Genomic DNA, 13,788 nt, shown 5'->3' with positions numbered 1-13,788 from the left:
TGGAGGGGGACACGAGGGGACATGGGGGATGGAGGGGGACAGAGGGGTGGAGAAGGGACGTGGCAGTGGAGCGTGACAGAGAGGGGTGTGGGGCACAGGGGGAAGCTTCAGGAACGTTCAGCCAGCTGCACCTGTCTGACCAGGTCGGTGGGGGGACGTGGAAAGCTGCTGCGGGCGGAGGGTGCCCTCCATTGAAGGGCAGCCTGGCCCAGGAAGGGACAGAGGAGACAGCCCAGTGCAGGACAGGCCCTCGGTCAGCGCCCGACAGGTGAGGAAGGGGTGAGTGAGTGAAGGATGAGCAGAACGTCCGGCCCCTCTGTGGAGAACCCAGTTCTGCAGGGAGGCCGGGCCCTTTCTTCTCCCCTTAAACTCCCAGGCCTGTGGTTGTGAGGATTTCTATAACAGCTCCTTGTGCCTGGGCTCCCCGAGGCTCCCCGGGGCCCACACAGAGTCAGCGTGACTGGCAAGGGCACGGCCCAGGGCCCGAGGGGCAGGGCACATGGGTGGGCGGCCTCAGAGGGGCCCTGCCGGCTGCCCTGGGCCTGGGAGACCCTCTGGGGGAGAGGCCTGGGGCCCCGGACAGCAGTGCGGGGAGCAGTGTGGGAGGTGAGGGTCGGGGAACCGGGCTGGGGGGTAGTTAGCGCGTGTGCCCCCCGACGGCCAGCCAGACCACACAGTTAGCCAGGCCTCGGCAGCCCGGCCTGGGAGCAGCTGAGGCCGTGCACGGCAGGACGCAGGAGCCGCTGGGCAGCAGAAGCAGCAGGCCTGGGGCACTACTTACATGGGGTGGGCGGGGGGCCCTCGGCTTCCGGGGTCCCCGAGCCCCTCCTCACGGAGCTCAGGATGTCACAGATTCTGGGGGCTGGGTGGACAGGAGGCAGACATATGAGGAGGCTGCCGGGCGAGGCTGGGGGAGAGGAAGCAGGGCCCCTGCTCTCTGCCGCCCTGGGGCCTGTCTCAGCATCAAGGAGCCCTGGCCCTGACACCCGAGCAGAATGGTGGACCGGGTGGCCCCCAGGCCAGTGGGGAAGGCCCGCACGGAGGGGGGCTTGAGGGGCAGAGGCCCTGGGGAGCCTCAGAGGGGGGCTGTCGGGGGCAAGCTGGTGCCCAAGCTTGGCCAGCCCTTGGCTCTCAAGTGCCCCCTCAGAGGAGCTGCAGGCCCTTCAGGGAGACCCCCACAGCAGCAGGGGCCCGGCTACTTACATGGGGTGGGCAGGGGGCTTATGGGAGCCGGAGGCGGGCAGGGCGGGGGGCCCTCGCCTTCTGGGGTCCCCGAGCCCCTCCTCACGGAGCTCAAGATGTCAGGGACCCTGGGGGCTGAGCGGACAGACGAGATGTGAACACGCAGGTGAGGACACGCAGGAGAGGAGGGGGAGTGCAGGAGAAGGAGAGGGGCTAAGCTGGAGAACCACGCGGTGGGGTCCAGGGCTCCTGGAGCACCATCACCCCCGCGCGCCCAGGGCTGTGCGATCACAGCAGGTATGTGAGGCAGACACAGGACCACGTGCAGGGCTGGACACGGGGCCTTCGAAGGCCGGCCTCCAGGTGGGAAGGTTGTGTGCCAAGGCCAGCAGAGGCCAGGCCTGGGCCCACCGAGGCTTCTCCGCATCTGACGGATGACACAGCTGAGGTGAGAGGCTCCCGGGGCCCCTGTGCCTGCCCTGCCCTGCCCCGCGAGGCCCCTCGGGCATCTGCCCACCCTCCCCCAGCCAGACAAGGGGTTGGGACGAGGCTGGCCAGGCTGGCCCGCTCCCCTGTGCTCCTGCAGGCTCGGGCTGCCTCAGGCCCCCAGCCTGCTGAGGCAGCGACAGAACCACAGGACAGGGCCTGGGAGAGGTCTGCAGACCTCCATGCTCCATGCTGATGGTTCGGGGCCTGCAGTCTGGAGAAAACACGTGAACGCCCACCCTCCCTGCATCCAGAGGCCAAAGCCTTATGCTCGCTTCCACTCTGGGGCAGGGAGGGTACTCAGGACAGGGTCACTGCATCCCCCCTAAACTGGCTGAGTGGCCACTGTCCAGCCCAGGGGCAGCCCTGAGGGCACCCAGCGCTCAACTACAAGCGCGTGGCCAAGAGGGTCAGGCGGGCCCTCCACGTGGGGACGGGCGGCCTGGTCTGAGTGGAGGGGGGACCAGATCCCCTCCCTGGGGGCAGCTGAGGAAGCCGAGGGTGGAAGAGGGGGCCCTGGGTGAGTACACGGCGCCCGGCACCCTGGGGCCCTTGTGGGGCACAGACGGAGCACGGCCCAGCTCGGCCTGGGAGCCCTGAGAGTGGGTGGGAGCTCGAGTCTCTGCAGCCCACCCCCCAATCCCACAACAAGCCCAGGAAACGCCCCTTGCTGCCCGTCTCCGAATCGACTGCCAGCCGGGCAGGCACAGGTTTAAGGACCTTTGAGAGAAGAAACAGCAAATTCAACCGTGGGAGCTGGGCGCACAGCCCCCAGAGCAATCTGGGGGCCCGTGCAGAGAACCGGCCCAGCCAGGGCAGCGGCTTCCTCGCTGCTCAGGGAGCCCGGGCCTGTCAGGCTCTGCTTGGATGCTATTCCGGAGACTGCCCGGCGCCGGTCTGTACCCAGGCTCAGGTGGGACTGCAGCCCTGAGCAGGGTCAGCCCTTGGGCACACGCCTGCACCACAGGCCTCGGCCTTTCTCCATCCCAGCTCCCCACCCGCCAGTGGCCCGCCCCGCTGCCCCCGCAGGCGGGGAGCTAGGGTACCTTTTGTGTCTTCGTCCTCTATGGTGGTGTGGGTGCTGTCAGACGACTCCTGGGGAGACACGGGGAGACAACGGGTCAGGACGTGGCCTGAACCCCAGAAACCCACAGGCAGCGCTGGAGCTTCACACCAGCCCCAGGGGTCACCTGTCCCCAGGCTGGGCCGCCATGTCCCCAACAGCTGAGGACCCCAACTTCCCCTTCTCCCCACAAGGCACACCCAGTGGAAAGACTCCGTGTGCTCAGATGACTCATCCACAAGAGAGGAAAACAAGCTTTTTGGAATTCCAAGATTCCGAGTGGAGCAGAAAATCACCCAGAGCCCGTGCATTTTGGCAGACAAGGCGGAAGCTTCCAGTATCTGCTCCGGAGCCCTGGCCTGGCCCAGACAGACTGCAGCAGCGACCACACCTCCTCCCCAGGCCCAGACCGTCCAGCCAGGCCTGGCCTTACCTCTCGGGTGGCCTTAAGGGCAGAGAGGGGGCCCCAGCACCTCCTACCTCACTCCTGGCTTACTGCCCTTCAGATATAAAACCAGGTGCCAGCCACCTGTCACCGGGTCCCCAGAAGGCCTGCCTGCTCCTCAGAAGGAACATCTTAACAGGGTCCCCAAGGGACCCCCCCGCCCCCTCCAGCCCCCTCACAGGACACACTGCTTTGGGCCCTGGCCCAGGAATGCGGGTGTCTACAGGTTGTAGGATCAGGGCTCACACCACAGCCCCAGAAGCCTCACTCCAGACACAGCGTCCTAGGAACACCCATCCCTGGCCCCGAGTCACAGAGGACACCCGGGCTCTTCCTAGCACCTTGAGCCTGGGGGCCGGCCCACAGCCAGTTGCCCAAGGCCCCCTGGTCCTGGCCCATGGCTGGGGTGTGTGGGGACCCTTTGAGGATCCCAGGCCCAGGTGGAAGTCCGTTTCTGGAAACACAGCGTGGCCGCCCACCCATCCCTCCCCCCACCCCAGAGAGCCAGCCCCTTCCCTGGCCCCGGGGTGAAGATGCCGATGGGATGGGAGCTGATGCCAGAGCAGAGAGGAGGGGCAGGAGGAGGGGGCAGCTCAGCGGGCAGCACCGGGCGCAGCGGGCAGAGGCGACGAGCAACGGGTGAGGTCGGGGAGTCTGTGCTGCTCCCCTCTCCCCCGCCCCACACTCGGGGGCACGCCGGGCAGCCCACGCCGGCCCTTCTCCCCCGGAGCACGCAGCCCTGGCCGCGCATCACAGAGGACACCCAGGCTCTTCCTGGCGCCCTGAGCCTCTGAAATGGGCCCTGCATTCAGCTGCTCCTGGCTAGGCTGGACCTGGCCATCGCCAAGGCAGGATGGAGAGGGTCTGAGAAGTGGACCCTGCTCAGGACATGAGGAAGCCCAGGCTCCTGTGTCCACCGTGGACTTGGTACAACCATGCCTCCAAAAAGGGCCGCACCTGGGGCCTTTCCCCAAAAGGGAGCAGCCCGCGGACCTGGGGGGCTCTGTCCTGCCTTGGGAGGGGTCCCTGCACAGTTGTCTTGGCACAAATGCTTCCCCGGGGTCAACATCCCAGAGCTTCCCCAGGGCCAGGGGGTCTGCCTACTGCCTGAGCAGACACTCCCAAGAGGGCGGTGAGGAACGCGCAGTACCTTGATCCCGTCCACTGGGTTATGAATGACGGTGGTTTGAGGTTCCTACAGAAGAAGGAAGCACAGAGGAAGGAAAGAGGGAAGTGAGAAGAGTAGGAGAGTGGAGGCCCCCCAGAGGAGAGGAGAGGAGAGGAGAGGGTGGCAGCTCAGCAGGGCGGCAGATGGCCAGCGGGGAGCAGAGCAGCTGGAGAGAAACCTGGGACGATGTAGATGGAACAAGCAGACCTGCCGGGACCTCGCCGGCGCCTGCGACGGGAGGGCGATGGAGAGCGTGCGCCTGAGGGCGGTGGCGAGAAGCCACACGCTGGGTGCCCTGCCTCGGGCGCGCCGCCTCCTCTCTTTGCAGCCGGGCCCTCTGCCTCGGCATGGGCGGGGCACAGTTTGAAGATGTCATGGGGGTGGGGTGGCACATGGGATGGATGGGGTCCGAGACGGGGCTGGCTGCGAGGCCGGCACGTGGGACCCTCCCCTCCTGGACCAAGGCCGCCCTCCCACTCGCTGGATGGCCATTCGGCAAACCCAGCCTCTCCACGGGCGGTCCAGGGCTCACACCCAGAAGCACGGCCTGGGGCCCGCGGGGACACCAAGTGTGCTTTCAGCAAACTCAGAACCTGTGGACCAGCAAACCCCAGCCTCTCGGGATGGCCTGCTCTACACGAGACACCACAGGCGCACAGCATACTGGGCAGGAGGGCTGGTGCCCGCTGGCCACAACCCTGCACCACCAGCTCCATCCCCTGGACAGGACCCTCCAGGCAGCCACAGGCCCGCACAGCCATAGAAGTGTACCTCCCCACACCTGCCTCGGGGCCTGCAGGACACAGACTCTGATGGGAAATGCCATGGCTGCTGCTGCCCTAGACCCGACAGCTGCTGCTGGGCCATCACCAGGGAAACCACCAAGGGGTCTCTGACTCCCTCCAGATCACCGGGCTCTGAAGCTAAGGTCAGGCCCACCCATTCTTCCCGGGGAGAAACCAAAGGCTCCCACCTCCCAAACAGCACACCCCTGCAGCACCCAGGAGAGGGGTTGGCGGGGGAGTCCCCACTGCCTAACCTGTCCTCACCCCCGACCCCCGGGCCACTCTCCCTGCAGAGCCTGCCTGGGCCCATCAACGGGGGTTCAGCCCATTGCGAGCAGAGAGGCCGAGCAAGGTTGGTGCCCTGGATCCTGGCTCTCAGCCTCACCGGCTCCCTGACGGGCTCTCACTGCTGACCCACAAGTCAGCAGGGGCCTGTCCGCTGCACCCAGAGCGGCTCTCCAGCACGGCCTGAACTGGAGTCCACCCTCACTCCCACACCCGAGCGGCGGTGGGGCTGGAAGGGCTAAGTGTCATCTGTCAGAGACAGGCTGGCACACACCCCAGCTTTACCCCAGGCCTCCCGACAGGTGGCTAGCACACAGCCGGGGTACAGGAGGGCCGAGAAGCGGGGGACGAGGGGTTCAGTACCAGGGCAGCTGGAGGAAGCGTCCCCTTGGGGCTGGTGGCAGCTGCACTGTTTTTGGTGCTATTCGTCTGGGGCTGCAGAGAGAGGAAGAGAAGCCATTAGGGAGAGAATGAGGGGGTCATGCCCCTTCCTTGGGAGGGGAGGAGGCCCAGAGGGAGCTTCAGGGATTGGGCAAAGCTGTAGGCTCGAGATGGGGGCGGGGGGCCCAGACCCCCCAGGGCCAAGCCAGCGCCTCACCTTGACTCCGTCTGCTTTCTTGTTGAGTAAACTCTTGGCTGCTGCATTGGAGGAAACAGACGTGATGAGTGAGGGGCCCGGGTCCCAGGACAGCCCACTCCCTCGGCGTGAGGCAGCCTCGGGGGCCTGCGAGGAGCCTGGGCTCCCCAAGATTGAGCGAGCAGGCGACCCAAGGTCCCAAGGCAGAGGTAGCTTCTGCGCCCAGCTAGGGACAGAGCGGGCCTGTGCCCTGTGCCGAGCAGGGCCGCCCTGGGGAAGGCCTGGCCAGCGCTGCCCGAGGACCCTCGTCCCCGGGACAGGGCCTTCCCCCCGGCCATCCGCCATGACCTGGGAGGACACCAAGGTTTCTCCTCCCACCTGTGACCAGCGGCTTCCGGGAGGGCAGCATGCAGGTTCCCCGAAAAGGAAGGCAGGGCTCTGCCCCTCACCCGAGATGGGAACACAGGGCAGGACAGCAGGTTGGAGTGGTAGGCACCCCCATGTCCTCAGGCAGGGGTGGGTGGGCTGCCGCTGGCCACCCACAAAGGGAGGGGCTTGCCCCAACCCCAGGTGCCTGCTCTCAGCCTCCTGGCCCCCCTCCCCTGGCAGACAGGACTCGGAGCTCTCGTCCCACGGCCAGGCCTCAGGCCACGCCTCTCAGCTCAGAGCCCCGGGGGGGCAGCCTCACTCTCCCTCTTAAACCACCCCGCAGCCCGAGCCTTGGGGCCACCGCTCGGCCTTGCTCTGGCAGCACTGACTGGGCCAACTCGGGCCTCTGTGCCCACCCACCAAGGACCTTAAGCTCTGAGTGACATCAACAGGATGACACACCTGGGGGAGGGTCCGAAGAGCCACCTGCATCCCAGGTTCCCACCACCCCTCAGAAGCCCAGGCCCAGCAGACGGCCCGTCTCATCCCAGCCTTCCCCGCACCCCCGGGGAGGAGGTCGGGGGCGGCTCTGTCTCTGCCTCTCTGTGAGCCAGCTTCAGGGGCCCTGACCTGCCACACCCCACAGGCCCTTAGCCCCCCAGCATCTGCACCCTCTGCAGAGGTTAGTTTTAATTACAGAACTCGAAAAAAAAAAAAAAGAAAACAAAGGAAGTCAGCTTACCTTACGGAAAAGGAAAGGTGAGAAGGGGAGGAGAGGGAGTGAGGAAGAAAGAAGAGAGAGAAAACAAGGTTTGTGGACGTTCAGGCAGGGAGTGCAAGTCTGCAGCCCAGGGCTCAGCGGCTCCTGCCTCACCCGCCCTGCCCACGCTCACACCAAGCAGTGCCCCAGGACAGCCGGTGCGGGTTAGAGAAGCAGCCCTGGGGTCGGATGCCGGAGGGTGGGGTCCCTCGCCTTGGAAGGAAGGTGGCACAGTCCCCACCACCGGCTCCAAAAGCTCTGGCTGGCCAGCCCTGAAGGGGAGGCCGCCTGCCCAGAGGGAGGAGGGTGGCCCCCAGCAGGCCTGTGCGGGGTGGGGGGGGGGGGAACCTTTCCTGCTGGGAACATCCCTGGAGGCCGTTGACTCGGCCGGCACATCAGAAAGACCCAGAGAGATGCAGCGATTCTCAAAGTGTGGTCCCCCTGGACCCCACCCCCGCCCCCGCCAGCAACGTCAGCATCTCATTGCCTGGGCTGCCCCAGACCTCCTGAGGCAGAAACTCGGGGGTGGGCTCGGCATCAGTTTAACTGTTCATCTGCTCTGGGGGATCCTGCTTCAGTTCGAGAACCACTGGTCAAGGTCCCCAGTGCAGCGACCAGGCCACTGGGCCACCCCCTGCTGATTGCCTTACCCTGTCCAGGTGGCCATCGCCGCCCTCCGGGCTTTGCTTTGGCACACAGGTGGCTGCCCCCAGCCAGAGGGCCCCACGGGGTTATCGGAGACCTGCTACACTGGGCGCAGCCTCAGTTCCCAGCCTTCCTCCCCAACGGACCCATCAATTCCCTCAAGTTTCCCTCCCAGGATCCACGGGCCAAAGTTTAACGAGAAACCTGACTCCTGGCCCAACCCTGTCGCCCGGTGGGCTTCACCCCGTGAGAAGCATCACAGTACCCCAGCGAGTGACGGGACCACAGGTCATCCCTTTCCTCGTCCCCCAGTTCATCCTCGCAAGGGCGAGGCCTCACCTGGTGAGGCCGGACTCCGCGGGCATCCAGGACCAGAAATGCCACCTGCTCAGGGCCACAACCCACTTCCCACTGCGGGGACTGTGAAAACCTCCCAAGTGGCAGCTACGTCCGCATGCCTGTAACTCACCACGGAGGAACAATCGAGCCCTGCAGACATGGGAACTCCCGGGCCTCCAGGGCCTGCAGCCTCACTCCTGAGCAGCATGGCCCTAGCCTCCCTACTGACCCCGAAGTGGGGGTCGTGCTGTGGTCACAGAGCCCAGGGACCCTGTCTATGCTGGCCGACCAGCTGGCTGGACACAGCTGGAGGAAAGTGGGGTCCAGCCTGTCTTGAAGGCACTCGTCGTGAGAGCTGAGCAGACGAGCAAGCTGACCCCCGCCCCCAATTTAAGGTGAGCAGTCTGGGGAGAGTCACCTCCCAGTGCCACACAACCTTGGCCAGCGGCATTCCCGGCCAGCTGAGTTAGGGCCAGTGCATGCCAGTGCTGGTCTGAGAAGTCCGGTCAGGGCCAGCCCAGTGCCCTGGTGGGGGCAGAGTCAGCTCTGCCTGGTCTTCCCCTTGGGCAGGAAAGGGGGGCCCCTGGGTCAGACCCTGGGACAGTCCTGGGTCTTAAGAGGGTTCCCTTCAGTCCCTGATTCTATCAAAACCCACATTCCAGACCGTGCTACACGGGACGGTACCAGTTCCACTCCCTACCAAGCCACCCCTCAGGGGACTCAGTCCGCCACCACGGCCCAGGCTCCAGGATGCCCTGCAGCAGACACCTGTCCTTGTAATCGATTCCCAAATGCTCCTCCTTGCGAACCCCTGTAACCTACACCTGCGTGTCTGGGTACAGGGTGTCTGGACACACAGCTGCCGTCTTCCTGAGCTCAGCTCCTGGCCGCCGCGTTTCCTGGAAATTCACATCTCTGTCTGAGAATTATTCCAGAATCCTGTTGACTCCTGTCTACGCTAGCGGTCAAAGGCATAGGGAGTTTCCTCTGTGTTTCCTCAAGTCGAATTCAAGTCGAATTCATTACTACACAGCAGGAGCCAAGGTGGACCAACCAGGCGCCCTAGACCCCCGGAGACAAGCAGAGACCCTCTGCCCCACCCCGGCCCGGGTCCTTGGGGCCAGGCCATCATTGCCACCCCAGCAGTTTGCCTGAGTCTCCTCTTGGTGAAGGCCAAGTGGGACTGACCAGGCCGCCTTGATGAACTGCAAGAGATCTACAAAGACACCCGGCCTTCCGCTGGCCGAGGGCACTACGTCACCCCAGAGGCCGTCATCCACAGAGAAGCAATGGCCTTGGGACTGAGCCCCCTGCCTGCCGTGTCTGCTGGGTCCAACGCACTGGCTGAGGTGGGCTGACCTAGCGGGGATGGGGGCTCAACCCACAGGTCCCAGCCTTTACCTCGTCCCCTAGCTCATCACTCAGGGACAGCCATGCTGGGCTCTGTCCACATGCACGGACCATCCCCAGGACGGAGCAGCCCTGGGCGCCGGGGGCAGAGCCGCACATGCTCGCGGCCTCATGCACAGACGCTCCACATCCCCTTGCAGGCAGCGGGCATTGCAGGTGGGAGCCCCGGGCAGAGAGCGGCTCAGAGGCGCCTGCCTCGCTCACCGCTGCCCCACCCCCGGCTTCACCAGGAGCCCCTAGTCTCACTGTCCTGTGTCCCACTGCCCCTCCCTCCCTTTCAGGTGCTCCGGAAAGGCCCAGAAAATGAAGCTGACTCAGGACGACCCCGGGGGCCTGCCTGCTGGACCCGTCACCGGGCTCACGGGAGGAGCACAGGCCCTCCTGCTGAGGACAGCCCTGCCCTGAAAGCCCCAGGAGGCAGCAGCCGGGGTCCTCTGGGTGGGCAGGCGGGCCTGCACACTCTGTGGGGTCATGGGGTAAGAGCTGGGCTGGATGTGCAGTAAAGAAAGGGCCCGGGGGCTTCCCTGGTGGCGCAGTGGCTGGGAGTCCGCCTGCCGATGCAGGGGACACGGGTTCGTGCCCCGGTCTGGGAAGATCCCACATGCCGCGGAGCGGCTGGGCCCGTGAGCCATGGCCGCTGAGCCTGCGCATCTGGAGCCTGTGCTCCGCAATGGGAGAGGCCACAGCAGTGAGAGCCCCGCGTATCCCCCACCAAAAAAAAAAAGAAAAAAGAAAGGGCCTGGGCCTGGGAGGGGCTGGGCGTCTGCCCTGTCCCAGCCGACACTCGAGGCACCGGCAGGAAATGCCGGGCTTCTTCTAGGCCCCTCAGCTGCAGCTGGCTCTGCCCGCCCTACACTTGTGCCACCCTCAGCTCAGGCTGGGGCCATGGGCCCACTAGGAAGTCTTGGGGTCTACTAGCCTCATGTGATGAGGCCAAGGTCACAGTTGCATGGGCCTTCTGGGAGGTCTGCCCCTCACAGACTGGGGCACAGGTTAGCAGAATGAGCCTCTCCCCTCACAGGGTGGGGACGAGGTAATGGGGGCCTCGTAGAAAGAAACCAAGAGGAGGCCTTCAGAGTCATTCTCTGGGTGGCCGAGGGCCCCGTCTTGGGGCTCACGGGGCAGATGTGCGTGTTTGGGACTCAGCACAGACCACCGGCTCCGTGCGAGCAGCCGGAAGCACAGGGCAGGGCCCTGGGTGCGTGTGCAGGACAGGTCGGGGGTGGCCAGGGTGGCCAGTGGGCTCTCACGGGGCAGGGTCTCTGCCCACGCCCTTCTCCCCAGGGCCCCCACTCGGGATTTAAACTCCCAGCAGCAGCCCCGAGGCTTCCTGGGGTTGGTGTCAAGGTCATTCTGAGCGGGGGTCATGATGGACAAGCGGGGAGTGAGACTGAGACAGCAAAGGGCTCTGACCAGAGGGGTCTCCTGACCCCCAGACTCAGGAACCAGGACTGGGGAATTCGGTCAAAGGCATGGAGGGCAACTCGGCTCAGGGGTCAGCTAGCCTGGCCCCTCCTGAAATAGGTGGGGTCTGAGGCCGCTGGGACAGTTGGGGCTGCCTCCCTGCCCACGGGGGCTCTGTGGGCGTGTCCACGGCGGGAGCAGGGGCTCCCGGGGCCTCTGGGGAGGCTCTCAAGGCCCAGCCGGCGGCTGCGTGCAGCGAAGGGACCTGCATGCCGACAGGCGGGACATCTACCTTGTTCCACCAGCCCCATGGTGGTGCCGGAGGCCGCGGTGGACATTGTGGCTGGAGCGGTGGTCTGTCTGCCCACTGTTAGCACCGGGTTAGAGACGAGGGGAGGGGCAGACACAGACGAGGGGTGGGCGAGGTGAGGGAAGAGAAGAGACAAAGGAAGCAGAAGAAGATTAGAGTCAAAGTTTAGGTGACGGATGGTTCCAGAATCCCTTCACAGGAGCGTAAAAACAAGATGGAGACCGACGGACACTGGAAAAGCGTTTGCCTCCTTTCTCCTTGGAAAACCCCAGCGGGGCCTTCCGGGTGCCGGGCTGGGCGTGCGGACAGGACACGTCCTGTTAGTACTGGTGTGACGGCATGCCCCCCCGCCCGGCAGCACAGCACCACAGCAAAAGTAACAGGATGGGGCGTGTGCTGATGCAAACGGACAACGAGGACGGACCACAAACGCACCCGCACCAGCATCGCGGGCCACAGACAAGCCACAGGAGCGCCGGGGGCAGCGGCCCTCCTCGGGTGACACTGTCCCCGCTGGGCCTGCCTGGGCCCATGGCCTCAGGGTCGCCGACAGCCCCCCAGAGCGGCCGCACACCCCCAGCCCTGCCCACCCTCGGCGCCCGGGTGGGCGGCCGCCAGCCAGAGCATCGGAGCCTCCTCTAGCCGCCCCCCAACCCACACACAGAACGGGTGCTCAGAGGATTCAGGACAACAACGAGGCCACAGAGGTGCCGACCAACGCCTGCACAGACACACGGAGCTGCAGCCCGGCCGGCGGGCAGCTCAGACACAGACCCAACACTCAGGGACGGGCCCTCGCGGGGCCCGGCCGTAGCCCAGGCCTCCTCTGTGGCCCGAGGGTCTCAGAGGGCGGAAGGTCGGGCCGGGCCAGCAGCAGAGGAGGGGACAGTGGGGTGAGGACACGGCAGGCAGCTGGTGGCGGGTCGTTCCCCAGCCTTCCTGCCGTAGGCCTGCTCCTCCTGGAGAAGGCTCTACTCACCTGAGAAATTCCGCGTGGCCAGCATGGTGGTGAGGATCGCGCCCTGGGGAGAGACACACGGCTGAGGCCAGGCGGAGACCCCCGCCCGCACCTCGAGTCACGGCCTCGCAGAGAGGCAGCTGCACCCAGACATGCCACCCACGTCCAGCATTAAAACAGGGACGCACCCCAGGTCCTAAACTGCCCACTGAGCCCAGCTCTTAAAGGCGTCAAGACCCCCCGGGGCTGCAGCTGGGGGTCTGCCTCTCCCCACGCCACCTCCTCTCCCTGACAGGCACGTGCACGCCAGCCGCCAGGCCTGGACACTCACTCTCAGCACAGAGCAGCCTGTCGGGAGGGCGGGCCTGGCTCCCAACGGCCTCCCTGCCCAGGGCCCCCCTCCCTCCCTCCCGCCCTCCCCCTGCCCACGCAAGCAGCAGAGCTCAGCTGATCTCCTGACCAAACCTGCCCCAGGTCAGAAGCTTCTCAGCCTTCTCCCGCTCAGAGAGTATGACCGACCACAGGGCGCCTTTCCCCCCAGGGAGCCCCAGGAATGCCTCATGGGCGGCGTGGGCGGCTGAGGAGGGACCAGCTGTGCACCTGGGGGCCAGGCTCACGTCTGGGCACCTCTGGTGTTGTTGCCATGGGGGGGCTAGTCTGGGACGGCACTGACGAGCAGCCCATCCTAGGTGACTGGGACCCCCACAGGCCTGCCCGAGCCCCTCCAGCTGCTCCCAGGGCAGGGCCCTCGGCCCCTCTGGGTGGGTGAGCACGCGTGCCTGGCGTGGCACCCTGGCCCTCACTGGGGTCGGCATCTCACCTTGAGCTTCCGCCGGGCATTGAACTTTTTCAGGCACTCCACGGTCTCCTGCCTGTGCATCATGGAGGCCACAGTGGAGCGTTGCTGTGGGGAGGGGGGAGGGAGGAGGGGGTCACACGCTGCAAGGAGCCCTGAGGGGCATCAGCTCTGTCCCCAAGGCGGGGCTCTAAAGAGGGGGCTCGGGGCAAGGCTCAGGGCAGCAGCACCCCCAGGGCCCTTGTGACAAGAGCTGCCGGCCGCCCATTGCAGCCAGAGGCCACCTGTCCCCACTGCTTCCCTAACCCCCCAGCCCGTCACCCCTCATGGCCCGTCCGCCCCCCTACCTGTCCCTCACACGCCTCACTACTCTATCCCCTCACGCCCTGGACTGGGCCTCCTCTTCCCACGGAGCTCCTTAGTCTCCCAGGGACTAAGGTCTTTAAACCCGCCAGCCTCAAAGCCACAGGGCACGCAGCCCCCGGGAAACCAGGGGACCCACCGGATGCGAGGAGAGCGCGCCAGGGTCAACGCGCCAGGGGGTGGTCCGAGGCTGGGGCGACTTACGCAGACCCACGGGTGCTTCAGCGCCTCGTGCGCCGTGATGCGCTTGGCAGGGTTGATGGTCAACATCTGGTTGATGAGGTTTTTGGCTTCAGGAGTGACCGTGTCCCACTCCGGGGATGGGAACTACGAAGGGAAGCCACGCACAAGGGAGCCTAAAGCCCCCTTCCCAGGCAGAAGACGGAATTCTCCAAGGGGGGGGCCTCATCTGGAAACGGGTGGCGTCACCCCGCTCCCTGCCT

General features: G+C 65.7%; 1 protein-coding gene across 1 annotated transcript; it reads right to left on the bottom strand.

Moving 5' to 3' along the window:
• Window positions 1–1,142: 1,142 nt before the first annotated feature.
• LOC113616826 (calcium/calmodulin-dependent protein kinase type II subunit beta-like) lies at window positions 1,143–13,672 on the bottom strand (the record flags this gene model as incomplete). The annotated part of the gene is made up of 7 exons (XM_027100185.1): window positions 1,143–2,763; window positions 5,778–5,849; window positions 6,013–6,050; window positions 11,211–11,285; window positions 12,208–12,250; window positions 13,007–13,090; window positions 13,550–13,672. Coding segments are annotated over 7 exons (621 nt in total), but the record flags the coding sequence as incomplete, so codon positions are not given.
• Between the last annotated feature and the right edge of the window lie 116 nt (window positions 13,673–13,788).

The sequence above is a fragment of the Aethalodelphis obliquidens genome, unplaced genomic scaffold (genome assembly GCF_003676395.1).
Source record: "Aethalodelphis obliquidens isolate GAN/ISIS:26980383/991018 unplaced genomic scaffold, ASM367639v1 scaffold585, whole genome shotgun sequence".
NCBI classification, from domain to species: Eukaryota; Metazoa; Chordata; class Mammalia; order Artiodactyla; family Delphinidae; genus Aethalodelphis; species Aethalodelphis obliquidens.
Note: the sequence above shows the minus strand (reverse complement) of the source record. Positions and strands in the feature narration are given on the sequence as shown.